We start from the raw sequence: 27,328 nt of genomic DNA, 5'->3' as shown, positions 1-27,328 counted from the left end.
CTCCTCAGGCCACCATTGTCCCCACCAAACCATCCCTATCTCTCTCCTAGATGGCAGTGTTGTTCTGCTTGAGCCCTTGCACATCCAGAAAAGGTCCTACACACATTAGTGCTCAGTAAACACTTTTTCATGTATGAATTTTTGCTCATTTGGTTTCTCCAAAATATGGATTTTATTAATTTTATCATGTGATGTAGCAAACGAGTCTGTTTTATGTGTTGAATGTTAGATACCAAGTTTTAGATTTAATGTTCAAAAGTCATAAAGTATACAAAAGGGAACGCTAGGACAGAATTTTTTAAGGAGTTTGAGATTGGAAAACAATTTGGCATCTTGCACCTAAGGTGTGCAAAAATGTTAGGAGTAAGCAGCAGCGAGCACATACTGAAATCTTAGTGTACCACCGGCTCTGTTCTGAGAGCTTCCAAATGAGAAATTATTTCATTCTGACAAGGGAGGCATTTCTTCACCAGCCAGGGTAGCCATAGCCCCGAAATAGAAAATGCCGGATTCTCAGGGGTTCATACAGTGCTGGGGACTGAGCAGGGCCTACATGCTTTCCCTGTGTCCCGATGGTCCAGTCTTGGTTGCTCTGGAGGTCATGGAGGGGACAACTTCTAACTAGCCCAGCACAGCCCAGATGAGAACACTGAACTGAAAAGAGTGGAGCTAAGCAGCTCTTCTTCATCTGCTTTTAGGGTGGGGCCACTGTGGGCCCAGAGAGCAGAAGTAACTGTCTGTGGTTTTCTTATAGACCATATGCAAGGCAAATGGGACCCCCCATACATCCTTACCCTGCAGCTTGCACATCTCTTCTCCCAAGTTTTTTTTTTTTTTAAATATATTTTATTGATTTTTTACAGCGAGGAAGGATAGACAGAAACATTGATAAGAGAGAAACATCGATTCAGCTGCCTCCTGCACACTCCCTACTGGGGATGTGCTTGCAACCAAGGTACATGCCCTTGACCGGAATCGAACTTGGGACCCTTCAGTCTGCAGGCCAATGCTCTATTCACTGAGCCAAACTGGTTAGGGCTTCTCCCAAGTTTTTTTTTTTTTTTAAATATATTTTTATTAATTTCAGAGAGGAAGGGAGAAGAAGGGACAGATAGAAACATCAGTGATGAGAGGGAATCATTGATTGGCTGCCTCCTGCACGACCCTTACTGGGGACGGAACCCGCAACCCGGGCATGTGCCCTTGACTGGAATCGAACCCGGGATCCTTGAGTCTGCAGGCTGACGCTCTATACACTGAGCTAAACTGGCTAGGGCTCTCCCAAGTTTTTGTTTTTGTTTGTTTTTTTTAAATATATTTTTATTGATTAAGATATTACATATGTGTCCTTGTCCCCACGTTACCCTCTACCCCCCCCCCCGCCCCCCGCTCATGCCCTCACCCCCCCCCCCCCCCCCCCCCCGTTGTCCATGTCCATTGGTTAGGCCTATATGCCTGCATGTAAGTCCTTTGGTTGATCTTTCCCCCTTACCCCCACCCTCCCCTCCCCTCCCTCCAAAGCCCGACAGTCCAATCAATGCCTCTCCGTCTCTGGATCAGTCCTTGTTCATCAGTTTATTTTGTTCATTATATTCCACAAATGAGTGAGATCATGTGGTATTTATCTGCTCTCCAGTTCCATCCATGCTGTGGCAAATGGTAAGAGTTCCTTTTTCTTCTTCCTCTTCTTAAAGAATACCTTTCAGCATTTCATATAATGCTGGTTTGGTGGTGATGAACTCCTTTAGCTTTTTCTTATCCGTGAAGCTCTTTCTCTGACCTTCTATTCTGAATGATAGCTTTGCTGGATAAAGTAATCTTGGTTGCAGGTTCATGCTATTCATCACTTTGAATATTTCTTGCCACTCCCTTCTGGCCTGCATGGTTTCTGTTGAGAAATCAGCTGACAGTCGTATGGGTACTCCCTTGTAGGTAACTGACTGTCTTTCTCTTGCTGCTTTTAAGATTCTCTCTTTGTCTTTTGCTCTTGGCATTTTAATTATGATGTGTCTTGGTGTGGTCCTCTTTGGATTCCTTTTGTTTGGGGTTCTTTGCGCTTCCTGGACTTGGAAGTCTATTTCTTTCACCAGGAAGGGGAAGTTTTCTGTCATTATTTCTTCAAATAGGTTTTCAATATCTTGCCCTCTCTCTTCTTCTGGTACCCCTATAATTCTGATGTTGGTACGCTTGAAGTTGTCCCAGAGGCTCCTTACACTATCTTCATATTTTTGGAATCTCTTTTCTTTTTTCTTTTTCAGTTGGGTATTTTTTGTTTCTTTGTATTTCAAATCTTTGACTTGATTTTTGGGATCCTCTTGTCTGCTGTTGGATCTCCGTATATTATTCTTTATTTCAGTCAGTGTATGCTTAATTTCTAGTTGGTCCTTTTTCATGTCCTCCATGGTCTCACTATACTTATTGAGGGACTCATTAAATTTATCGGCGGTTTCCATAAAATTCTTGAAAAACCTTATAAACGTGGCCTTGAACTCTATATCCAGTCGTTTGCTTTCCTCCATTTCTGCCATTTGTGACCTGTTTCTTTGTCTCCGCATTTTGGCTGCTTCCCTGTGTTGATAGAGTGGCTTTGTGTGCTAGGTGTCCTGTAGGGCCCAGTGGCTCAGCCTCCCCAGTTACCTGAGGTGGACACTCTTGGTGCACCCCCTCGTGGGCTTTGTGCACAGTCTTGTTGTAGCTATGCCTTGGTTGTTGTAGGATCACTGGGAGGAATTGACCTCCAGGGCAATTGGCAGCGAGAATCAGCTGTGTCTACGGTGGGAGAACTTCTGTGCTGGAGACACCCTTCTGGGGCAAGACTTGCTTCAGTGGGGCTTTGGTCCTCACTGAGACTGCACCCTGAGTGTGTCCCTTATGGATCTGAGGAGTTGTGATCTGGATGGTTCCCCTCTGACCACTGGGTACAGTGGCTCTTGGATCTAAGGAGGTGCTAATTTAGCCTCTGCCTGAGGTTACACAGCAGGAACTACGAAGAGAACTGCAGATTCCCCTTCCTTTTTTTTGGAATTTGGAAGTGCCCTGATGATGCTCAGCTGTGTAGGAATGCAAGCCGCTGTGGGGCCTTGGGCCTTCTCTTGGAAGCTCTGGGTCTATCTGGCCCGGCTGCGGTTAGGTAATTACAGGTTGCAAATGGCCGGGGCATTCATATGCAAAAGCCTCTGCCGCAGCCTGAGCGGGGTGGGGTCTCAAGGAATCAAAGGGCGGAGAAAGCAGCTATGGCAGAGCCTCAGCCCTGCCCTAAGGAGTCGCGAGTCCCAGTGTCCCAGCAATGGCTGCAAGCACCTCTGAGGGAAAGCCGCTCTCAAGCTCGCCCGCTGCCAGACAGTCCAGTATCTCCCCGTATGAGTCCTGGGTCCCCAGAGACTTCCCGGAACCGGATTTCAGAGCCGTCGGGAGCTTGTGTCTCCCTCCGGATTCAAAAAGACAGCCGCGTCCTCAGGTGCCAGACCCTTTCCTCGCGCGAGCCCCTGTACCTCTGCACTCCACCTCCGCAGCTCCTCCCGCTCGCAGTGTGCTTTTCTCTCCTTCTAGTTGTAGAATTTACACTCAGCCAGCCCTCCTGTAGTTCTGGATGATGTCCACCTTGTGTTTTTGATGCATTTATCGATTGTTGTGGGAAGCAGCAATTTCCTGGTGTTTATCTATGCCGCCATCTTAGTTTCCTCTCCCAAGTTTTTATTGTGAAAAGTTTCAAGCTTAAGTAAAAGTTGAAAAAAATGAAGCAAACCCACTAATCCTTTTAGAAGCACAATTGTTTTTATTTCACCACATTTGTCTGTCTCTTTTTTAAAAAATGTTTTTATTGATTTCAGGGAGGGAGGGAGAGGGAGAGAGAGATAGAAACATAAATTATGACTGCACGCCTCCTACTGGGGATCAAGCCCACAACCTGGGCATGTGCCCTTCACTGGAATTGAATTTGGGACCCTTCAGTCCACAGGCTGTTGCTCTATCCACAGATCCATTTCAGCCAGGGCTGTCTGCCTTGTTATAGATATGTATACACATAGGTATTATAGGATATACAGCACACACCCACACTTCTGTCTCTAGATTCATGAACACATATCGAATGAATATATAGCACACACACACATATGCACTTCTCTCTATAGATACCTGTACAAATGTATCCTGTGAATACATAGCACATGTGCACTTCTGTCTCTTTGGATTGTGTATACGTATATGAATATATAGCACATACATCCACTTCTGTCTCTATACATGTACACATGCTATGCTATGAAAATACGTACTTTCTCTGACTGAGCCTTTGGAAAGGAAATGTCCATGTTATCACACTTTGCCCTGATACCTCAGATGCATCTTTTCAGTATAAGGACATTCTGCTAAATAATCATGCGTTATCCACTTAAGAAAAGTAAAAAAAGTTCTCTAATATCACCTGATGTCCAGCCCATATTCAGATTTATTCTTGTGGTCCCCAAATATCTTTGAAACTTTTTAAAGGATTTAATCAGGATTCATTAATTACATTTAGGTATTGTGTTCTTTGGTCTCCCTCTCCCCTCTCCCCTCTCCCCTCTCCCCTCTCCCCTCTCCCCTCTCCCCCTCTCTTTTTTTATATTTTTAAATTTTACTACTGATTTTTTTAGTAGTTTAAATTATAAAACTAATATTAAGACATACATATTACAGACTTGTTGAAAAGTTCTTTGGTCTTTTTTAATTTAAGACAATTCTCCACCATTTCATTGATATTTATGACATTGAATTTTTGTGTCATGAAACCAAGCCCGTCTTGTGGAAGGTCTGACATCATCAGTGATCCTTGCCTGAATCAGTTATTACACTGAGTGTTGCAAAGGGTGATCGTGCTAATTCTGTCATTCTTCTACACTCATTAGCTGGCACTCTTCATTAGTGTAGTTGAGGATTAGTATAGACTCAAGGACTTTTTTCTTTTTGATGGTTATAAAGTCTTTGTTGTCACAATTTTGATGCTCAAGTTGTTCCAGGTTCAGTGCACCCTCTTGTGGCTTCTCTGTCTCTTTCGACAGCACCCTCTCATCTTTGAGTACATACTGCCTTTGGCACAGTAGGAGTCTGTCCTAGCCTCACCCTGCACTTCCCTACCCAACAGTGGAAAGTGCCAGCAGTTTTCCCACTAAACTGACTCTGCTCACTGCTACTGCACCGAGTTACATGTGGTCAGGGATTTGAGGACTGTGTGAAGAAGGGAGTTTTGGTGTAGAGAAAGGGCAGTCAGTACTTGTGCTGTGTCTCTAGGAGACAGAATGTAAGTGACCTTTGCTACACTGACTAACTGTCCTGTGCAGCATGGATGCACACAAAGACCTGAGGGTGGAGAACCAGGGAGGACTGGGGTCATGTCTGGGAAGGGGGACAGAAATGGAGAATGGTGGCAGTTGCTTTTATTGAGTCCTTGTTGTCACCAGGCACAGTGAAAATTTGGTCCTATTTGTTTAATCTTCACAGTGAGTCTATCTCTGTTGTGTGGAGGTAAACTGAGGCACAGGGAGATGAGGTAATTTCTTGAAGATTGCCTGGGTCCTAGGTGGGCCTTGACTCCTATGATTCCAGAGAGTCTTTCTAACACTTTTTAAAAAATATTTTTATTGATTTCAGAGAGGAAGGGAGAGGAAAAGAGAGATAGAAACATCAGTGATGAGAGAGAATCACCGATTGGCTGCCTCCTGCGCGCCCCACACTGGGGATCGAGCCCACAACCTGGGCGTATGCCCCTGACTGGAATCGAACCCGGGACCCTTGAGTCCGCAGACCAACGCTCTATACACTGAGCCAAACCGGCCAGGGCCTTTCTAACACTTTTTAATCACATTATGTTTTTACTTGCTTTATTTATCTGAAAGATTTTATGTATCTTTCGTGCTAAAAGAGCCAGGACTGTATGTACTAGTATATTGCAGGTAGTTGATGAAAGTGCCAGTTTTAGCTTTAGGAGGTTTAACAAAGTCTGTTCTTTTCTGTCTCCCTCTGATTATGGAGTATAGGAGATATTGATGTCAGGTTTAAAATATCTATTTAATTTGTGACACGTTTTTGAAGCTGGTGGATATAGGAAATAATCGCTGTTTTTGGAGTGATATGACTATGAGGAATATAAGTAGTTACAAAGGAATTCTTATTCCTAGTGTGGACCTTTGACACAGTTTCTTAGATTTGTTTCTCTGATGGGATCAGGAGTTGCTTATAGATAAGTTGTGTCTGTCCCGGGGGCCTCTTCTATCCAGATCTCCCAAGACATAAGTTGATGCTGCAGTAACCGTAACTCTGAGGGCATATAAGCTTTTGAATAAAAATAAGATATAGGTACAAGTAGCACTGTCATTCAGATTATTTACATTTTCTCTTTTACTCATGTTAGGGTGAACTAGCATACTTTGTTGATATGTAGATAAAAAAATAAGTTTAAAAAATTTCTCTCTTTGGCGCTAGTTTACTGTAGAAAGTGTCAGGGGGATGTTTTATCTTTTGTTAAGTTTTTGAGAATCTGCAGGGGCTGGTTTGCTGTGTCTCCTCTGTCACCCAGTCACAGCTGCACCAGGACGACATGCCAGGGCCTCTGCCATCTCTGCTCAGAGAGGCCCCTGCCTTGTGAGACCCCACAGTGCATGGCCAGCAGGTAAAGGCTGCAGGCTCTTTATCCTGCACTACAGTACTTTCCTGTGTTGTTAGCAGGAAGCCTCTAGAAATAATTGCAGTTTGGAAAAGCAGGAAGTGAGACATTTTATTTAAAAAATATTTTTATTGATTTTTAGAGAGAAAAGGGAGAGGTAGAGAGCAAGAGAGAGCGAGAGCAAACCATTGATCAGCTGCCTACTGCATGCCCTCTACCAGGGGTGGAACCTGCAACCTGGACATGCCCTGACTGGGAATCGTACTGACAACCTTTTGGTGCCCAGGACAATGCCCAACCAACTGAGCTATGTTGGCTAGGGCAGGAAGTGAGACATTTTACAGTCTTCTGCTGAGGACTCTTATTCCATAACTGTTGCTTTTTTTTTTTAATCTCTTGCATGGGTCCTGTAGGTTTGCACCCATATGACCAATAAAACTTTTAGAATTCATTGCCTTTGCAAGTAGACCTGTGTCCCCATGCAAAGGCATGCTTCTCTTACAACCAAACATGAGACCCTAAGTCTCACAGAAGAGCATAGCAGTGGCTGATTTTGAGTGTGTATTTAGCTTCATTGCTCATCTCTGATGGTCTGAGTGTGGCTTCTCCAGCCAGCCCTCCTGGGATCTCTTGCTTCCCCTCAGACCAATAGGTTTCTGTCTTAGAGGATGCCCACCAGCCGGGCTACTGCACTACCAGCCCCCCTTTGCACCCTCTCCCCCCCAGGGTTGGGGTGAGCTGTGCTGTTGGTATTTCCAGCATCAAGCACAGTTTCTGCCACCGCAGGGAGCAAGTCGGGTTCATCCTCCTAGTCTAGGTGGAATTCTGTATTCCTAGCTGATTTTTTGAATCCTTCTACCCAATCCTTTGCTGAATATTAAACAGTAGAGGTCTGGTGCATGAATTCGTGCATGGATGGGGTCCGTCGGGCCCATCCCGATGGGGGGTCATCCCATTGGGGGCCTGTTGGGTGGGGTTGGCTGTGGGGTCTAATGCTGGATTTCCCCCAGCTGGATCTAATTATACTTTAAGGATGGCTAAAAGAAAACCCACAACAGAACTGTTTTGCATTTCATGTGCCATGGGATGAAGTTGTTTATGTGTTGTTTGCAAAGGTATATCAAGATGGATGATGGCCCTTTAATGATTTTTGCATTCTTCCCGGGGCTCTGCCCTCAGTTTCCCAATATGATCTTGTTTGTTTAAAAGTTTTTCTGTTTTTGAATGTGCCTACCCTTTGCAGTTGCTCCTGGCAGCCGGTGGGTCCTCTTCGCCGCCCCTTTTAAAGAGAGATTGAAAACTCACCTAATCTGCAAGGCACCGCAATTTCACAAAACCCCCACCCAGCCTCTCTACATTCCTCAGCAAAGGCTGCCATCCTGTTAATGCTTAGGTTGCCTTTTTGGCTAACTTGGAAGGTCTCCTGGGGCTGCCTTCTCTGGAAGGAGAATTCCACACCTTGGCTGCAGTATTAGCAGAGCCCTCTGGAGACTCTGGTTGGGGACAGAAGGGACTGATAATTATTTTCTTGTGCTTTCACTAAATGTACATGCACTAGGGAGCCAGGCTATGATTTAGGGGTGTTGGGGGCTGCTTGGGGGCTGCTTGGGGGCGGGACTGGATGGGGTGAGGGGCTGTGGGCTGTTTGCCAACTGGCCCCGCCCCCATCAGGGGAGAGGTCTCAGTCGTTCTGGTCATTCCACCATTCAGTCGCTGGGCTTTTATATATAGGTTAAAACTCAGGTGTGCAGTTCTTCTGGCTTTGCTGTTCTTTACTTGTTGGTGTTGCCCTGAAAAGTCTCATGTGGAGTGTTGTTTTAGTGGATCAGTATTTCTTAAAAATACATGACTCTCTCTCTATATATATATAGATATATATAGAGAGAGAGTCATGTATTTTTATATATATAGTAGTGGCCCGGTGCATGAAATTCGTGCACATTAAAAGGGGATTAATTAGAGGAAATATTTTAATATTGCTGTTTGCCCTTTCTCTATAATAGAAATGTCAGAGATGAAAGAAAATTAGTAAAATGTATATGAAAATCTTCCTCCTATCAGAGTCTGGGGTGCACCACGGGACCCAGAGTCATGTCTCTGGGGCAGGGGGAGGCACCTTGAGGTCCCCTGTCAAGCCCTGCCAGGCGGGGGCGTGGCCTCAGGTCCCCCGGCCTGGCACTGGGGCAGGGGGTGCGGTCTCAGGTCCCCTGGCTTGGTGCCGGGTGGTGGGCGCGGCCTATGGTCCCCTGTCCTGGCGTTGGGGTGGGGGGCATGGCCTGAGGTCCCCTGTCAAGCCCCACGGGGGCGAGATGAGGGTTGCAGCCTCAGGTCCCTGCTGATTGCTCGTTAAGGCTTGTTACAGGAACTTGGCCTCTGCTGTGGGTGCAGCCATCTTGTGTTATGGAAACCCTGCCTCCGCTGTGGGCGCAGCCACCTTTGTGGTGGAGTGATGGTCAGTTTGAATATTCCCTCTTTATTAAATAGGACTAGAGGCCCGTTTGCAGGAAGATTCCTGCAAGAATAGGGTTTTGCTCCCGTCTCTGCCGCTCCTACCCCGCCTGTCTCTGCTGCTCCTACCCCACCCGTCTCTGCCGCTTCTTTCCCGCCCATCTCCGCTACCTCGGCTCCGTTGCTTGGCTTCCTTCTATGGTGTCTTCAGTCTTCACTCCCAGCTGGCATATGCAAATTAGCCACCATCTTTGTTGGTGGCTAATTTGCATATTGCTCTGATTAGCCATTGGTGGGCGTAGCGAAGGTATGTTCAGTTTGCATCTTTGTCTATTATTAGATAGGATAAGGCTAATATGCTAAGTGTCCCACTGTTTGACTGGCCGCTGTGACGTGCACTGACCTCCAGGGGGCAGACTCTCAATGCAGGAACTGCCGAGCTGCATTGCCTTGGCAGTGGTGGTTCTCAGGTGACACACCCTGAAACCAGAGAGGAGGGAGCCTGATTCCTTGTGGGGCTGCACGATTCCACCTTTGGCTGTGGGTGGTGGTGTTGCTGGGGCACTGTCGGTCCCGAATCTGGTTTACGGCACACTTGTGTTTGCATTCCACACTCTGTATGACAACAACTTTGCAGAGTGCCCTCTTGCACTCTGGGACCCCTGGGGAGATATTGGAGAGCTGGTTTCAGCCTGATCCCCGCAGGCCAGGTGGAGGGACCCCACCTGCCGGAGGGACCCCGCTCACTCCGAAGACACTTGGGAGGGACCACGGGAGGTTGGCTCCAGGGCGTGTTCTGTCCGTCTTGCCCAGTCCCGCCCCGCCAGCCACCTTCTAATTAATTTCCTTTCAATGTGCACAAATCTGTGCACCGGGTCACTAGTATATTTCATGGTAACTTGTTGTAGAATACACTTTGGAAAACTATATCTCAGCCTATTGTCATTTCCAGGAACTCAACACAAGTTTCTTAGTGACATATATTAGAATCTCATGTCTTTCATGATGTAATTCACTTAACCATCCAGTTAATTTGAATTTCTGTGTGTTGTCTTAAGGAAAGATGTAGCCAGACAGGCTTCAAACATTACTGGCCTAGTTTTATAACTAATTTCTCTAGGAGCTGGGAGGGAGATGATTTTTGTCTTTTCATTTTCTCTGTACTTTTACATAGATTCGAGATTTTTTCTGAATAAATAGAGTTTGAGACTTAACACTTTGCTAATAAGATGTTACCAAGTGGGTCCCCTTGAACTCTCTGCTGCATCGTTTTTGCTGGACAGGGTCGGAGCTCCTTGATGTAAGCTCTGTTTAGGCTTTCATCGAGGATTGTTAGAAAGGACAAACATGCACATGTCTTTTTCGTTTTTGATGTGTTACATTTACTTTTACTCTGTATTATGAAATCTCTTTATTATAAAGGGAATTTTACCATAACAGGATTTACTTGTGTAACTGTGGCTGTTGTTATTTGACTGGCTGTTAGTGACCCAAGGTATACCAATTTATATGAAAAGTAAGTATAGATACTTTATATAACTGTTTCCCTTGTAGCAGGAATGAGAAACTGTAGTGTGTACTGTCTTGGAAATAATAGAAATGTTTAATGGGGAAATTTGGGACTGTCCTAGATTCCTGGAATTCTTCAGCTGTTGGCATTTATTTCTCATATATTTCTGTCCTCATCCTCAAAAACTAGGGCTAAAATCCTGTGGTTTCATCTGAAATAAGCCAAACCCTCATATAGTCATTATTTTCACCCGATGCCATTCTTCAGTAAGTGAGCTGACTATTTGAAGGAGTCTAGTTGGGTAGCCTGCCTGCCCGTTTGCTGTGTGTTGGTACAAGCTCTTCCGGGGTGGGACTCCACACAAAGGTCATTCCAGGACTATCGCCCTGAGGGCTGTGGATGCACAGACATTTATGCAAGAACCTCTTGCTATGATAAAACTTATTTTTAGGTAAATCCAGTTAACTGCCCTTTGAAAGGAGTGTGAGACATTCCCATTTAAATTGTTTTGTAATAGGAGGACCCAGATTCTTGCCTTCCAGCACCAGTGCCTTCCTTGTGGAGCTTGGTAGAAGGCTCCCTCACCCCCCTTTTTTAGTTTAGTTTTGTTTTGTTTCAATTACTATAAAAAGGAACTGACAGTTGAGGCTGTCACAGGGCCATTAAGCTTCCCCCATGGGTGGCCGATGACTCTAGTCTATACCCAACTGATGGTATTTACATGTGTGAATAAACTCTGGCATTGAAAAAAATCTGAAATTAGCTCAACATGGATAAAATATTTGAAACACCAAGTTTTTTCTTTTTTGCTTTCTTTCCATATGCTTGCAACTTTACTTCCCCATGTGAACTTCAGCACTTCTAAAGAAAGAAAAACACCACATCTAATAAGACATTAAAAATATTAGTTAAAAAAATTATAATGTTTGCTCTAAAGTTATGACATTTTCATATGCTTTTATTCTCAAATACCCAGAGGAGATATGTAGTACTAAATACTAAGGTCTAGATTATGCGCTTTGAATTTTGTGTTGTGCTATTAAGTTGTTTGTATGCTTTTAAAGAGAAAATGTGTTTTGATAGCATGACATTTATAACCAGGTGGTGGTTGATTTTTCACTGTGTTGAGTTGTGTGCTTGGTCAGTGAGTCTGGTGTGTGCAGGCCTGTGGTGGGGACGGGCAGCCGTCTGTTGGCACACTGCCTTGGAGGTTTTGTATTTGTACTAAATATCTCCCCTGGGTGTTTGGCATAAAACATATGAAAATGTCATAACTTTAAAGCAGTTATAATTTCTAAGTGCTTTTTAAAAGTTTTGGTAGACTGCACTTGGTTTGTAAGCTCATTACTCTTGGAGATAGTTTTTAAGCCCTTGCCTGTGGGAACTAATACCACACTGGGCCCTTCAAAGTCATTCCTCAGACAACCAACATGTAAAATGTGTGAGTTACACATGACCTAGAAAAGAACCAGGCAGCTACCACTTGGGTGGTTCCTCTAAATGAATAAGGAAACACGGTGTTGAAGGGCTGTGATAATAACTAATTCTGAAGTTTTTAAAGTAAAATTTTACTTTCAGTCATCTTCCCTGGCACATGTGGAACCCAAGGATGCTTCCTGGGGCCACATGATTCTGCTCCTTTCAGTCTTTCAGAGATCAACTCAAATACTTGATTTGAAAAACATTAGCTATGGCTTATTTTATATGTATATGTATATACCTATCTGCACACATGTCATGTTTCGTGTAGCTGGTGTCACTTCTGATGAACATGTTCACACATATGTGCACATCTGCACATACATCACAATTTGTGTAACCCATGTCACTTCTCATGGGCACCCTGCACACGGTTATACCTCTCTGCACATGTCACATTCTTTGTAGCCTGTGCCACTTCTTGTGGGCATATATGCATCTATTTGCACACAATCTCAGGCTGTGTGTGGTGGTCACCCCATTTTCTAGTCTGAGCAACACTTCAGGTCAAGCTTCCTCTGTTACCAGTGAAGTAAAGAGTCTCCTGGGGTGGAGGGTGGGGTGTCACTAAACATCCAGGACTGGGAATGTGGTTCCATGTGACGTCTTAACAATAAAGCAACAGTGACTTTCCTTCAACTTGGCAATTTTTGGCTAATCTAGTATATTTCAGAGTAAAAAACTTGCAGTTCTTGATATATTTCTGACTTTTATTTTTCTAACTATTCTGATGAACAGGGTTTGTCTGTATCATATTACCTTCAAAGTTGATGTAAAGTTTTTTCCTTTTGAAGATTTAAGAAAAACCCTTGAAATTACTTTCTTCCCAATTTTTATCATAGTGATGTCGAAATACTGGCTGTTGTTAATTGGTGAGTATATAAGAAGCAAAGTCTTGGATTCAGAAAATAAGGGAATGGAAAGTCAGATGATTAAAACCAGAGAGAATCATTCCTCACCTAATTTAAATGGAATGCATTTCTCTCAGATTTCTGTAAAATTACCGAAGCCATTGCAGCTATTCAGAACTTATGGTTCTCTGTTATATTATTCAGTAAAAATGAAACAAGGTTCAGTTTTCCCAGAAAGGAAGTGAATCTTGACCTTGGTATCACAAGCAGGAAATCAGCATATAAACCTTATTCATTTTATCTTCTCTGTAATCATTTTAAATCAGGTTCTCTGGAACTGTCATCTTTGAATAAATCTGTGGAAAAAGGTTCTTTTTTAAAAAATGTATTTTATTGATTTTTTTACAGAGAGTAAGGGAGAGGGATAGAGAGTTAGAAACATCGATGAGAGAGAAACATTGATCAGCTGCCTCCTGCACACCTCCCACTGGGGATGTGCCCGCAACCAAGGTATATGCCCTTGACTGGAATCGAACCTGGAACCCCTCAGTCTGCAGACTGACGCTCTATCCACTGAGCAAAACCGGTTATGGCAAAAGGTTCTTAATTAATAGGATACTAAGGAAGAGAATTTAGCCAAGTTAACTGAACGTACTGTTTTGACACACACTTTTTTTAAGAAAATATATTTTTACTAGAGGCCTGGTGCACAGACTCATGCACGGATGGGGTCCCTTGGCCTGGCCGGTGATCGGGGCTGATTGGGGCTGATTGGGGCTAGATAGCCAGAGAGAGGGACCGTGGGAGGTTGACCAGCCCGCCCCAATTGCTGGGGGGAGGGAGCACAGGAGGTTGACCGACTGCAGGAGGTTGGCTGTGGGAGTGCACTGACCATCATGGGGCAACTCCTGTGTTGAACGTCTGCCCCCTGGTGGTCAGTGTGTTGTCATAGCAACCGGTTGAGTGGTTGTAACTGTCACCTAGGCATACACACACACACACACACACACACACACACACACACGAAGATATGCATATATATACACACGTATATGTATATACACACACACACACACACACACACACTAGTGGCCCAGTGCACAGAATTTGTGCACATTAAAAGAGAATTAATTAGATGAAATATTTTAATATTGCTATTTGCCCTTTCTCTATAATAGAAGTGTCAGAGATGAAAGAAAATTAGTAAAATGTGTATGAAAATCTCCCTCCTTTCATAGTCTGGGGCACGCCGTGGGACCTAGAGTCAAGTCGCTGCCCCTCCCCCCCGCCCCCTCCACATGCTCCGAAAACGCAGGAGACCCAGACCTGAGGCTGTGCCCCCCGCACAGTGGGGCTTGACGGGGGTGGGACCCGCCGGGTCTGGATCTTGCCCAATGGGGTTGGGGCCCGCTGGTCTGGGTCTCGCGCGATTTCGAGGTGCACAGGGGTGGGAGGGGACTTGACTCTGGGTCCCGTGGTGTATCCCAGACTCTGACAGGAGGAAGATTTTTATATACATTTTACTAATTTTCTTTCCTCTAATTAATTCCCTTTTTTTTAATTTTTAATTTTTAATTTTTATTTATTTTTTAAATATATTTTTATTGATTTTTTACAGAGAGGAAGGGAGAGGGATAGAGAGTTAGAAACATCGATGAGAGAAACATCGACCAGCTGCCTCCTGCACACCTCCCACTGGGGATGTGCCTGCAACCAAGGTATATGCCCTTGACTGGAATCGAACCTGGGACCTTTCAGTCTGCAGGCCGACGCTCTATCCACCAAGCCAAACCGGTTTTTGGTTAATTCCCTTTTAATGTGCACGAATTTCGTGCAGCAGGCCACTAGTATGTGTGTGTGTGCACTCGAGGAGGGGGCGGGGTTCCCTCAGCCTGGCCTGCGGCCTTTCGAAGCCCAGGAGTCATTGGGGGATGTCTGACTGACGGCTTAGGCCCACTCACAGGGAGCGGGCCAAAGCCGGCAGTGGACATCTTTAGTGCTGCTGACAAGGCGGGAGAGGCTCCTGCCACTGCCACTACGCTTGCCAGCCTTGAGCCAGCTTCTGGCTGAGTGGCACTCCCCCTGTGGGAGTGTGCTGACCACTAGGGGGCAGCTCCTGCATTGAGCATCTGCCCCCTGGTGGTCAGTGTGCATCATAGTGACCAGTGAATCCACTATTTGGTCAATTTGCATATTACCCTTTTATTATATAGGATTGATTTCAGAGAAGAAGGGGGAGAGAGAGAGAGAGATAGAAACATTGATAAGAGAGAATCATTGATTAGCTGTCTCCTGCATGCCCCCTACTGGGGGTCGAGCCCGCAACCCGGGCATGTGCCTTTGATTAGAATCGAACCTGGGACCTTTCAGTTCTCAGGTTGATGCTCTATCCACTGAGCCAAACCAGCTAGGGCTTGACACACTTTTTTTTTTAAGTATATTTTTATTGATTTCACACAGAGAGGAATGGAAAGAGAGAAGGAGAGAGGTGGGGGGAGAGGGAGAGAAAGAAAGAGAGAGAAAAACAGTGATGAGAGAGAATCATGGAACGGCTGCCTCCTGCACGCCCCCTATTGGGGTTTGAGCCTGCAACCCAGGCATGTGCCCTTGACCGGCATCAAACCCAGAACCCTTCAGTCCACAGGCCGACGCTTTATTCACTGAGCCAAACCAGCTAGGGCTTGACACACTTTTAAAGCTACTTTTAGAGCCCTTCTCTCTGGTCAGTAGTAAAGCTGGTCATTGCAGGGTTTTTGTTTTTTTAATCAGCAGCACATTTCAGCCACTAGAATTAGACTGCAGGCCCTAAAACTGCAGCGTGTTTCTTTAAAGCCAGGACCACTGCCATCTTCTCCACTAGAGTGTCAGCATCACCAGGAGTGGTTTCACCCCTCTCTGTTAGGGTTTCTCTCACAGAAAGCAGGCCTGGCACACCGTAGTGCTCTGAATCCTCCTCGGATAGACAGTTCTTTCAGTAATTAGAAAGGAAATCTCCCGGTTGTCCTGAAGAGGGAGGTGTAGAGAGGAGAGCAACCAAGTGAGAATATTTAGTGGCTGGTGTGGTAGATACCTGAACATCATTTTTCAAGAGTGGAATTTTCAGTCCAGGAAAAGAATCACGTGTGATACAATTTGACTCTTCCTTTGAATGTTTTTTTTTTTTTTATCTTTGGGTCTATTTTTTGGGGACTTAGCCATCAAGGAATATTCAGAAGTGTGTTTATTTGAAGACGTTTCCTGTTTCTCTTTGAGGTATCTGGGGTTGTACAGGACAGGCTGACATGAGCTTCTTATACTCCGCCAAGCCACAGTAGGAAAGGCCCTGATTAGGGCATACTCTCCAGGATCCTGCCATGTCTCCTGAATGGTGTCATCTGTTAGATGCTTAATTTCTAAAACAGCTTGTGAAGTGGTGATGACCTGGAAAGGAATGTGGTCATCTGCTGGCTTTGTACACAGAGGCCACGACAGGGTCAGGTGACGTGTGCAGGTTTCCAGTGTAGGTGTGTGAGCTCTACCTTGGCTGGTGGAAAAGTGCTGAGGTCCATTTGTCACATCAGCCTCTGCTGGACACACAAGTGTTGGACCTGCATGTTCACATCAACACTGCAGTGCACCTGAACAGGTGGATGGCCATTGAGAAGGCCACACTGGTTGCTGCTTGATAGGCTTTTCACAGATGGCTCTGTGGACTGGGGAGATGCAGCCTGTGTTCCAGGGAAGGGTGCCCTGCCCTCTCTCTCCCGGATGGAGTGTCTGTTCTCTAGTCCAGCGGTCACCAACCTTTTGGAACTCACGGACCACTAGTGGTTCACCGCTGCTCTGGTCTGTACCTCAGATGCAAAAGGATGACTCTGTTTTGTAGGGAATACACCTTACAGTAAGAAATGGGTGCTCTGCAGTCAGGCCCTGACTCGGAGCCAGGAAAGCACCCTGCTTCAGCATTTCATGGGCCAGCATTTTCCACATCATATATTTTTTTCCTTAGCCATGAAATTCCAGCAGATTGTTATGCAAAACAGTTTTGTGTCTCTGTGTGACTGGGAAGACAGCTGTTAGTCCTAATGAGGAGTGCTAGCATTACAGTCTTTCCGTTGATTGAGACCCTCAGAGGGAGCGGAATGTTCCAGATCGGGCAGTGGTGTGCGGTGAGGAGGTACTGCACTGTCAGCTGGAAGCACATGGTCGGCTGCTCGCGGCGACAAGATAAATGAGTCTACTGGAGTCTGGCAGAGTCTGAGCTTTTCCCGTGTGCGGCCGTGGTGGCCCGCTCCCTATGGGACCTGAGTTGAGGGTGCTGTCTCTGTGCCAGCTTTTCCCTTTGATGGCCCACAATACCTGTCAGGGCTGTGATTTATTAAAAACCTAATGTCTTTGAGCGTTTCATTAACATAGGGTTCGATGGTCTTTTGTGGAGACTTTTCCCATTAATTTAGCAGAATGTTAAGTGAAGTTTAACTTGGCCCAAACCTCTAAAGACTAGAATCTTCAGAACAGCCCCTAGTCGTGAGCTGCTCCCAGAGGTCTGCGGCAGTTTCTTTACACCTTGCTGTGACCTCTGCATGGAAGAGGAGCAGCACCTCATTCTAGTTAAGCTCTGGCATTGTTTTTTAAATAGGGAGTTCCAATGGGTCACTGGGCTGGTGCTACAGGTTCCCCTTTCCCCCTTTCTGCCAGTGTCACACACAGTGTCCTTAGGTGTAGCACAGCGGCTGATGTTGGGCGATTTAACACCTAGGGAGAAGATGTGACTGGTGTCGGTGGGCAGAGGTAGAGGCTGCTCAGCCCAGGTGCACAGGGCACCCCATGAGCAGTGGTCACCTGAACGTTGACAGTACCGGGTTGAAACCCACCTGACAGGGACTCAGTATGGATTTGACGCTGGTGGTGCAGTTTTAGGCCTAAGGTCTGGGTAGTACCTGCGTTTTCTAAATTCGAGTTTATCTCTTGTTTTAAGCTCTAAGAGAAATAAAAGTAGTTTGAAATTATTGTGAGAAATGATACGGTTCTATATATAAGATATTATTTATTCGTAGTTAATTTTTTTGCCTCTGAAAAAATATGGCTCTTCAATATTCTGGGAAGCTGTTATTTAGGGCCGGAGTTGTCTGGAATGGTGAGATTGTTTTCTTGACCTTTCTTGTTATCTTTAAAGTTTTTTCCTTCTTATTGAGGTATAATTGACAAGTAAAAATTGAGCATATTTAAGATATACAATGTGATGTTCTATATACGTTTCCACTGAAATGATCACAGTCAAATTAATTAGCACATCTATCATCTCCCAGGTGTGGTGAGGTCATTTCAGATCCATTCTCCCAGCAAATTTCAAGAACATGTTATGGTACCAACTGTTGTCACCATGCTGAACACTAGATGAGTTCTGACCCTGTGCCCTTTACTTGTAGCACCGTGACCTCTGCCGTGTTCACCGTGGGAGATAACGTCGTTTCAGGCAGTGACGACCGCACTGTGAAGGTCTGGGATTTAAAGAACATGAGATCCCCCATTGCAACCATTCGTACGGATTCTGCCATCAACAGGTGAGGGAAGCTGCACATTGCTTAGATGTTTATTTGACTTGATAGGGTTGATTGTAGTACAATGTCTTGTACATGTGACAATTACCTTGGGAAAGTGGTTTAGACTCCTGGGAAAATATTTGTCATTGATCCTCTAATGCAAATTCATTATCTATAAACACTGAAACTTAAGTATAGAATCAGGTTGGTGTAATGGGCTTTGAGAATAAAAATGAGCCCATTACGGCCCCTCTGTTTTAGTGACATGCTGTACATGTGAGTTGCATATAAGCAGCTTGGTCTCTGTATCCTAAAGTTGCAGACATGTAATACTCACTGTTGTGTTTGCCATGAAGTGTGCATGGTATGGAATACCCTACCCTGGTGCTGTCACTGTTTTATATGGAACCTTCTTGTCTCTTTGCAGGATCAATGTATGCGTTGGCCAAAAAATCATCGCCCTCCCCCATGACAACCGACAAGTCAGATTGTTCGATATGTCCGGCGTGCGGCTGGCGCGGCTCCCCCGCAGCAGCCGGCAGGTAACTGTGCTGCTGATGCATATTTACAGAATCTCAGTTCTTCTCTGTCATCAGTGACTCCTGGACGCACACTGGGAGCCACACGTGTGATTTTAGTTTCCTAATAGCCACTTTAAAAAAGCGAGAAGTTATTTTAACAGTATATTTAACTAGATAAACCCAAAATAATAACATTTGAACATGCCATCGATATAAAAATATTAGCAAATTTACACTCCTACTTTCTTACTATATATTGGATATATTTGATCTGTATTTAGAGTTCCTAAAATTTATCATTGAAAATATTAAAATGTTTCCCAGTACCTGAACTGAATATTAGTTTTTAAGTTTAATATGAATGAAATCCAATGTTTAGTTCCTCAGTGTCAGTAGCCACGTCTCAGGAGCTCAGTTTTGCGTGGGTTAGTGGCCGCCGTACTGGAAAGCACAGTTTTAGATATTTTCAGTTGAACTTGTGCAAATTGGAAATATATTAAAGGACAATGCGTGGCCACGCAGGAGTGGTGTCCTGGATTGTGGGAGCTTCTTAAGAAAGGACCCTCTACTCCTAGCCAGGAACCCCTTTCCATGGTGGGTTGCCGAGATAAACTCCGTTGTAGAAGAGACTTTCCTGGGCGCTAGGACTTGCATTTGGCCCAGATGGTGCCGTGCAGGGGTGTTGGGTCGGTGTATACTGGGGTTTTTGCCCCACCTGTCACAGCTACCTGGGCTGCGGTACCAGCTCAGACCTGCTGACTCGGTCTCTGAGGGAAGCCTGGGAACCTGTGTTTAGACTTGTTCCCTGGGTGGTTCCACATTTGAGTGAGTGACATACTGGCTCCTTTTGTGGGGGAAATGGATGTAGCTGTAGTAACAACAGCCAGTGTCCTCCCCTCCCCTTCCCACTTATGAAGGCAGCCTCTCTGCAGCCTTTGTGCCTAGCCGAGCCCCACCACAGTCACACTCTCCTTTGATTCTTTCGGCCTTTTCTGTGTGTCACTGTGATACCTTGCTCTCCCACCATGGCTGCAACTCGGTGGCTGCTCCTGTCCCCTTCAGGGCAGAGCCTCCAAGTGTAGGCATGAGCTGCAGGCTGTCCCCGTGGGAGGTAGGGCTCAGGAACCGCAGACCCAGGCGATTCCAGAGGTAGGTGGTCAAGTGGCATTTGCTACCAACAGAGCAGCAAATGCAATGGCACCAAGTTTCCAAAAGCCCTGTGTATTCAAGACACGGTTGGTTCTTCTCTGTGTAGCTCCTTACGTGTGCTGTTTGAAGTTAGTGACTGAGCTTCTTAATTATGAGTGCAGGGCACAGAAAAACTACTCATGAAATTAGAGTAACCACACAAAGCTAGAGTTGCTTGTCTGGGATTTTTGTGTTTTGGTAACTGCTGAGCATCACTGATGTATCCTAAACGTGTCTCTCACATAGAAGGGCTCTGTCTCTTTACTCTTTTATTTTATTTTTTTATAGCTGTGCCTGTGTAGTACATAAAATTGCTGTGCAACATGGAAAGCCAGCATTTTCAAACAAATGTATGAGTGTGTATGACTTCATTATTTTGAGAATGTTTCCTCTCAAAAAATAGGGAGATTTCAGCAGTTGTTGGTGGGGCCAATTCTGTGGGCACAACTTTATTTTTAATTATCTGTTAACATTCAACCCTGTTGGAATTGTAGAATTCCGCTGTGCTTGGCTTTATTTCCTCCTAAAGTAGTTTGTGAAAATACTTATCTTTAAGGTTAATGAATCACATTTCATTTCATTCTGAACCTGTAACATTTCAGATGAATCAGTATACTTTTTGGTCTCACAGAACCACAGCTAGAAATCCCCGGTTCATGTTGTCCCAGCTTCTTTCAGCTGACAGCTTTATAAGGAGACAACGAAACTCAGTTCAACTTGGTCACTAGAGGGTCAGGGGCTTACGATATGGAATTGTTTTACTTTGGGGAAAGTGTAAGTGCCGTTTCCCAGAGTGTGGACTGTGATCAGGAGCTCAGGGAGGGGGTGGTGCCGTGTGCAGTGAAAGGTGATCTACAGACGGCGCACAGGATCTGTGCTGCAGGAGCAGAGAAGTTTTAGCGTGGCTCTGTGACTAGGAGGGCCCAGAGTGGTTTCAAAGTCTGCATGTGCCCTGAGCCTTTTTTGGGTCATGTCTGTGTGCACTCTGGCGGGGGATGTACATGAGATGAAAGGATGACTCACCTAGTGCGGGCTCCCAGCTCAGGCAGGACTGAGATCCTGGATTGGACCCACATTTGCAGGTGCTGCCTGGTCCTTTCCCTCACTAGGTAGTAGGACGTGATCTCAGTGTTGGTCCAGTGAGTGTCTTGAGTTTATCATCTTGAACTAGTTCTTTCTAGAGGCTTGATTTTTACTGCCAGCTAGTGGATGCTTATGCATTCTCTCTTCTCAAGTTCCTAACAAAGAGGTGTAGGAGAGCGCCCTTAACCCTTCATTCTGGGGCTCCTTTCTTGCAGGGCTTTCCCTTTGTGGCCTGATTCTCTCTAAAACCAGCAGCATTCAAATGCGAATGTTTTCCAGAGGGAGCTGTTGTGCCATTCTTTTGAGGGTTTCTTTTACTAAATTTCTGTTAGCTGTTTCTAATCCTTCTTGTACTTTATTGTATGATATAGCACCAGCCAAGTATTACTGTAACAATGACTATGTCCTAAGGCATTGCTTGCATCTCTGCCTGTATATACCAAACATCACACTGTAAACTTTGTACGTTTTGCAGTAATTTTTCCCAACATTGTGGTATTGAACCGGAATTTCTAAAGCTATTGGGAATCTACTTGAAAGGCCATTCATTTTTCCTTTTTTACATTTGACACCGAATGTGTTTTTAACTGCTTGAACATCTGAACCAATTATTTGTTAAAATGATATTTGAGGTCTTTGGGTGAATTTTATTGAGTTTATTCCCAAATTTACCTAGATTCATTTATTAAAATTTAAAAAATTGATTATTTTTTCTTTCGGACTGTAATCTTACTCATTTTCTTAAAGAATCATGAGTGCTTTTGGTGTGTCTCACTAGATTCATGTTGTGTCTGACCTCATTCATTCATCATGGCCTTTCCACCAGCTCATCCCTGAGAACCTGCTGCCAACTCAGTATTTTTGTCTCATTCTGATTAATCCTGAGCATTAATTTTTTCTCTCTCAATTTGGTTGCTTTGAGTGATGTAGTTGTTAATTTGGTTGAGGTTTTACAGCCCTTATGTTTGAGGAATAATACACTAATTCTGGTTTGTGTGCTTGGTAATAGGGCCACAGAAGAATGGTGTGCTGCTCGGCGTGGAGCGAGGACCACCCCACCTGCAATCTGTTCACCTGCGGGTTTGACAGGCAAGCCATAGGCTGGAACATCAACATCCCTGCATTGTTACAGGAAAAATAAGGTGCCGGCATTCCTTAGTTTCATAGTTTGCCACGGACCTGTGACTGGAGCAGGCTTTTCTCATACCGATCAGCCATTTTTGTGAGAGCTGGACCCTGAGAAGGGTGATTTGTATATGTCCTTTTCCCATTGTACCCAGCTTGCATGATGTACAGAACTGTGGTTATGTTTTTATTCCGTCTTGTCTGTGCTGGCATCCTCTGGTCAGTGGGAACAAAGCCGCTCCCTTAGCACGTGGCATTTGACATAATGACAGGAGGGCATCACACTTGTGTGAGTTCAATGTGAACCTGTGTACTTACTGTGAGTGTAAGTCTGTGGCATTTCTGGAATAATCCTACATATCTACCTTGTCCTGGGAGACTGCAGAGCTGTGTTTGCGTTGGCTGATGAATGGTGGGATTGGCAAAAAATTTTATGTTTACTTCCATGTGAAGTTGTAGCACGTTCTGTTGTAATTCAGCTTCAGCTCTTCATCCTCTTACAGTTCTGTGAAATTAACCTGGATCTTAGAAGTTAAAAAAAATAGCATCAGATGTTGAGTTTGCAGGATTCATTTTTTTTTTTTTAAGAAAAAGTTTGTTCTTTTTATAGAAAATCATTTCAATACCCTGAGGTCTCATATTAGCAAATTCTAAAATATGATGATTCTAATCACCAATTTCAGATCGTAAGCAAAATTTAAAGCACTTTAGTTTATAGCTGTGGTTATAAACAATTTTTAGAAGTTTCAAATAACTTATCCATTAAATGTGACTTGACCTTTTTAAGAAGGCTGTGCTACCTGAAGACAAAACCTTATTTATTTTCTACACCTTTGGTTTGCATATTTCTACATGGGTTCACTTCTTTGGTGGTATTTGAGAGCCAACAATGCAAATAAATGAGTACTACCTCAAAAATAAATGTTTGGAAAACTTGGGAGTCTTACTGTGCCTAGCTAACTAAGCACTTTGGCTTTTAGCTGGAATACTGAGTTCAGTTCAGAAGGCAAGAAAGACAATCAGCAAATGTAATGGAAAGGCACTTGCATTAGCTAGCTACCAGGGTGGCAGCCGCAGCCATAGTTCACAGGTGACAAGATGCTCCTGTCTCAGCCGCCAGGACACCTCTCAGTGCCAACCCTCCCACTGCTGGAGTGGGCCTGTCACCCTTGCCTTCTTAGCAGTTACTGTGTTTGATGTTTGTGAGTTTGTGTTATTGTTGAGTTACAGTTTTGATAAAGAAGACATCTCAGTGTACTGCTCCTCATATTTTTAATCCTTTGAATATGTCGGAAACTGGCCCCTTGGAGAGATACAAGAGGGTAACGTTGAAAACGACCCATTCCTGTGTCTCCTATTTTGTAGTGACACAGCTGGGCACCATTCGCTGCAGGCTGCCCTGGGGTGGAGCGCCTGGGCTCGGTCCTACAGTAGCTAATTTTTGAAACTTCAGCCCTGAGTCCTTGGTGATTCTGAAATGATTTACAGAGCCTGGAAGGGAGAGAGACCAGGAAAAGCCAGTAATAATAATAGAGTTGAGGTTGCTAACGAAGGACAAACAATGCTTTAGAGCGACTTTATTTTTAAAGCTAAAGAATTGGTTGTATTTTTAAAGTGTGACATTTGCCCTAAGCACACTGTTTGAGAACCAAGTCAGCTGGTCACTATGGGTCTAAGCACCAGGTTCAGGCACTGCTCTCCTGAGTGGTCTCGTGCTGAGATGGCTGATGGTCACACCTTCTCTACCGCACCTCACCCCAAAGACATGAGCACAGTGAGTTCTTAATGATAAGTTGCGTAACCGCACTCTTGGGTTCCTCTTGTGTTTTAATTTGAATGTCTGGCTGTCTTAGAATCACCATTAGGAACACTGAAAAATGTATACAAATAGGTAAATCAAACTTAAGAACCAGATCTCTTCCAGATTAAAAAATTTGAAACTTTTAGCTTGCCTGGTGTCAACCCATGAAACAAGAAGTCCCTGGTTCAATTCCTGGTCAGGGCACATGCCCTTGGTTGCTGGCTCGATCCCCAGTAAGGGGGTGGGTGCAGGAGGTAGCCGAGCAATGTTTCTCATTGATGTTTCCATTTCTCTATCCCTCTCCCTTCCTCGCTCTCTGAAAAAATCAATAAAAAGATTAAAAAAAATTTGAAGTTTTAAAATATATGTTGTGATGGCCATTTAATTCTGTGCAGACCAATGCCCTTCATGGCCGACAGCTGCTCACGTTGCTAAGTGGAGGGGCCAGCCTCCCTGTCTCCTTGAGTGCAGAAGGCCTCAGGGAGCTGGGGCTGTTCCCAGGAGCAGGACACGCTTCTGCTACCTGCTGTGTGTCCTCTGAGGGCATCCTTCCAGCTGCTCTGGTCATATTGCTGGTGATTTCAGGAGTCATGAAGGAGATTAGTGATAGTGTGTGCATGTATGTGCTTGAATATGTGTGTGTGTATGAATGTTTGTGTGGCTGAAATTGTCATGTCATCAGCCACAAGTGATCTCATCTGAAATAGTGTTTTGAAATGGGAATTGTTTTCTCCTATATGATGTCCAGAATTTCATTTAATAATGCAAAGAGAATGTGGTTACTGAAAAATATGCGTTGATAGAGAATTTTGTACAAGATGCATTGGACAAAGCAACACTCCTTTTCAACCACTGCACATTGGTTTCTGTAGAGTCAAAGATTCTGTACATATTTTGCCATCTGAAGAATCCTTTGTAAAATTATTTGTTGCTTAAATCTGTGAAAAACAAGTTTCTTTGGAGGAAGTACACCTTTGTAAGTGTTGTGTAGAAGCAAGTGTTTTTATTGTATTGATGTAATTGTTTTTAAGTGTTCAGTGTCTTCATTGCAAAATGAAATTCATTAAAAATCCATGTTCCATAATTACTATTGTAAAAGTTTTGTTATTAGGAGTCTCTTTTTATTATGTTACCTTTTTTATGTTTTATTTTGGTGCAATTTTGTTAATAGCTACTGGATATCACAATGATGTAGAAATTGAACAAATTTCTAATTATAGGATTGCAGATTTGAAAATATAAATTCTAGACTTAAAAGAGCAATTGTGTTATATTTTCTATCTGTTTGTTAGAGGCTAATATTAAGCGATACATAATTATGCTTTTCCATTCCTTTATTCCTATCTCAAATTTTTCTGAAGGGCATTAACAATTAGACCTAATACAGGTATTTCTCAAAGTTCCTCAGCGTCTCATAAGATGCTTGTCTGGTTCTTTTCATAGACAGGTAAGCTTGTTCGAAAGTTTTAAAAATTGCAGTTTTAGAAAGTCGACCGCATTTTCTGCAGGAGAGTGAGTGCAAGTCAGGATCTGTGGCGGCTGCCGGTCTTCCCTTCTGTTCTTACCCACGTGAGTGAAGCCTTGTGCTGGCCGCAGGAACCTCAGGAGGTGTTAACACTCCCTGGTGTGTCCTGCCTGCCAGTGGCCCCCTTTTCAGGTGTGAAGGCTCGTTGCACAGGCATTGGCTGTACATTCAGAAACTCTCCACTGCTTGCTTAACCCTCTACGTTACTCTTCAAAAACGTGATTATTGGTGAAATTACATCTTCAGTTACATTTAAAACTTCACATATTAGTATAAAGAATCAAGAAGGCAAGACTTGTATTACTATGATGTCATCAAAATGCCACCAAGATTTATGTCTCCTCTACTATTCATAAGTTTTGTTTTCTCTTAATAAATTAGAAGTTAAATTATTCCAAAAATTGAGAACACCTCAGTTACTATGTACAACATATATAGTCCATATTACGGAGGGAAGAAGCTACAAATGAAATCAGAAGTCAGATAAAAGTGTTGTGTAATTTAAAATTAATTCTAATGAAATATCTTTAAGCAGCTTTTGGTAAAAAATAAAAGACTAAGCAGATCTGTGGATCTTAAAAGTCTGTGTGATTGGCAAGTGATGTCCATTTGTGATTTGTGGGCTTGGGTAGAGAGCAACAAAGGGAGCTGCTTCAGATAGTTTGGTCCAGATATCTCCAAAGAGCTGAGGTTTAATCTTGAGCATGAAGGTTGGTGAGGGTGGCAGGAACTGAAGGGTGACCAAGGAGCAAGGGAAGTCGCACACAGAACCAAGGGAGGACACCAGGTGAGGAGGGGGAGGGACGGGCCCTGAGTCCTGCAAGCAGCTTCGGGGAGAGTGGTTTGCTCCATGTCGTGCGCTCACTGACTTGGGACAGACTGAGGGGTCACCGGGAGCCGTGCAGGTAGAAGACATGGCCACAGTGCGGTGGGGGAAGAGCATGGCCTTGAGGTCTGACTTGGAAGGAGACCAGGCAGGTCTTGCTCGAAGGCAGGGCTGTTTATTCCATAATTTAGGTGTGTGACAGAAAATGCTGTTACCGGAGCGTATAGCTTTGCCCTCGGGCGTTCCTTAGTTACCCAAAGGATGAATCGAGCACAACCTAGAATGTATGAGAAGGATTTTTCCCTAAAGAAAATGGTAATGGGGTGTGTTAGGAAATTTTAATCACTATTTAGAAACATTGGGTTTCAGTTACCTTAGCTAAATTTGTTTACTTCTGACTGCTGGGCATTTTGTCACCACCATGACACAAACACTTCCTCTCACATTCTGGGTGCCATGCCTGCCCTTCATCATCACAGGTTCTGAATGAGTGGTTATTTTATGCTCCATCCAATCCAAACTGGGCCTTCAAGATCCTCTCCTGAAATTTTTGGAACTAGAACTGAGAAACTCAGTTTTCAATAGCTTCACCTGAGTGAAAACAATGCTAATGTACTAAGAGAAAATAACTAGAGTTGTGTGCTCAGCAAACTGCCTCTGGAGAATGTGTGAAATACAGATAATGTGGGGATAAAGTTTTCACTAGATCGCCTTTTCTGATGGAGTTTTTTGAGATAATGTAGGGAGAACAAGTCACAAAAGAATGGTTTCAAAATAGACAAACATCTCAGCAGACAGCCATATAA

At 44.2% G+C, this 27,328-nt stretch overlaps 1 protein-coding gene across 5 annotated transcripts in view; it reads left to right on the top strand.

The window, feature by feature from the left end:
- Window positions 1-25,255, top strand: part of WDR37 (WD repeat domain 37) — an 83,292-nt gene extending 58,037 nt beyond the window's left edge. For all 5 annotated transcript variants that reach the window (XM_036342493.1, XM_036342483.1, XM_036342511.1 and 2 more), the window contains 3 exons: window positions 18,340-18,474; window positions 18,881-18,995; window positions 22,255-25,255. In XM_036342493.1, coding sequence (XP_036198386.1) covers window positions 18,340-18,474; window positions 18,881-18,995; window positions 22,255-22,386 — 382 coding nt within the window. In that variant the 3' untranslated portion in view covers window positions 22,387-25,255. The remainder of the gene's footprint in view (window positions 1-18,339; window positions 18,475-18,880; window positions 18,996-22,254) is intronic.
- Window positions 25,256-27,328: the final 2,073 nt, after the last annotated feature.

Source organism: Myotis myotis, unplaced genomic scaffold (genome assembly GCF_014108235.1).
Source record: "Myotis myotis isolate mMyoMyo1 unplaced genomic scaffold, mMyoMyo1.p scaffold_m19_p_1, whole genome shotgun sequence".
In the NCBI taxonomy this organism is placed as follows: domain Eukaryota; kingdom Metazoa; phylum Chordata; class Mammalia; order Chiroptera; family Vespertilionidae; genus Myotis; species Myotis myotis.
Note: the sequence above shows the minus strand (reverse complement) of the source record. Positions and strands in the feature narration are given on the sequence as shown.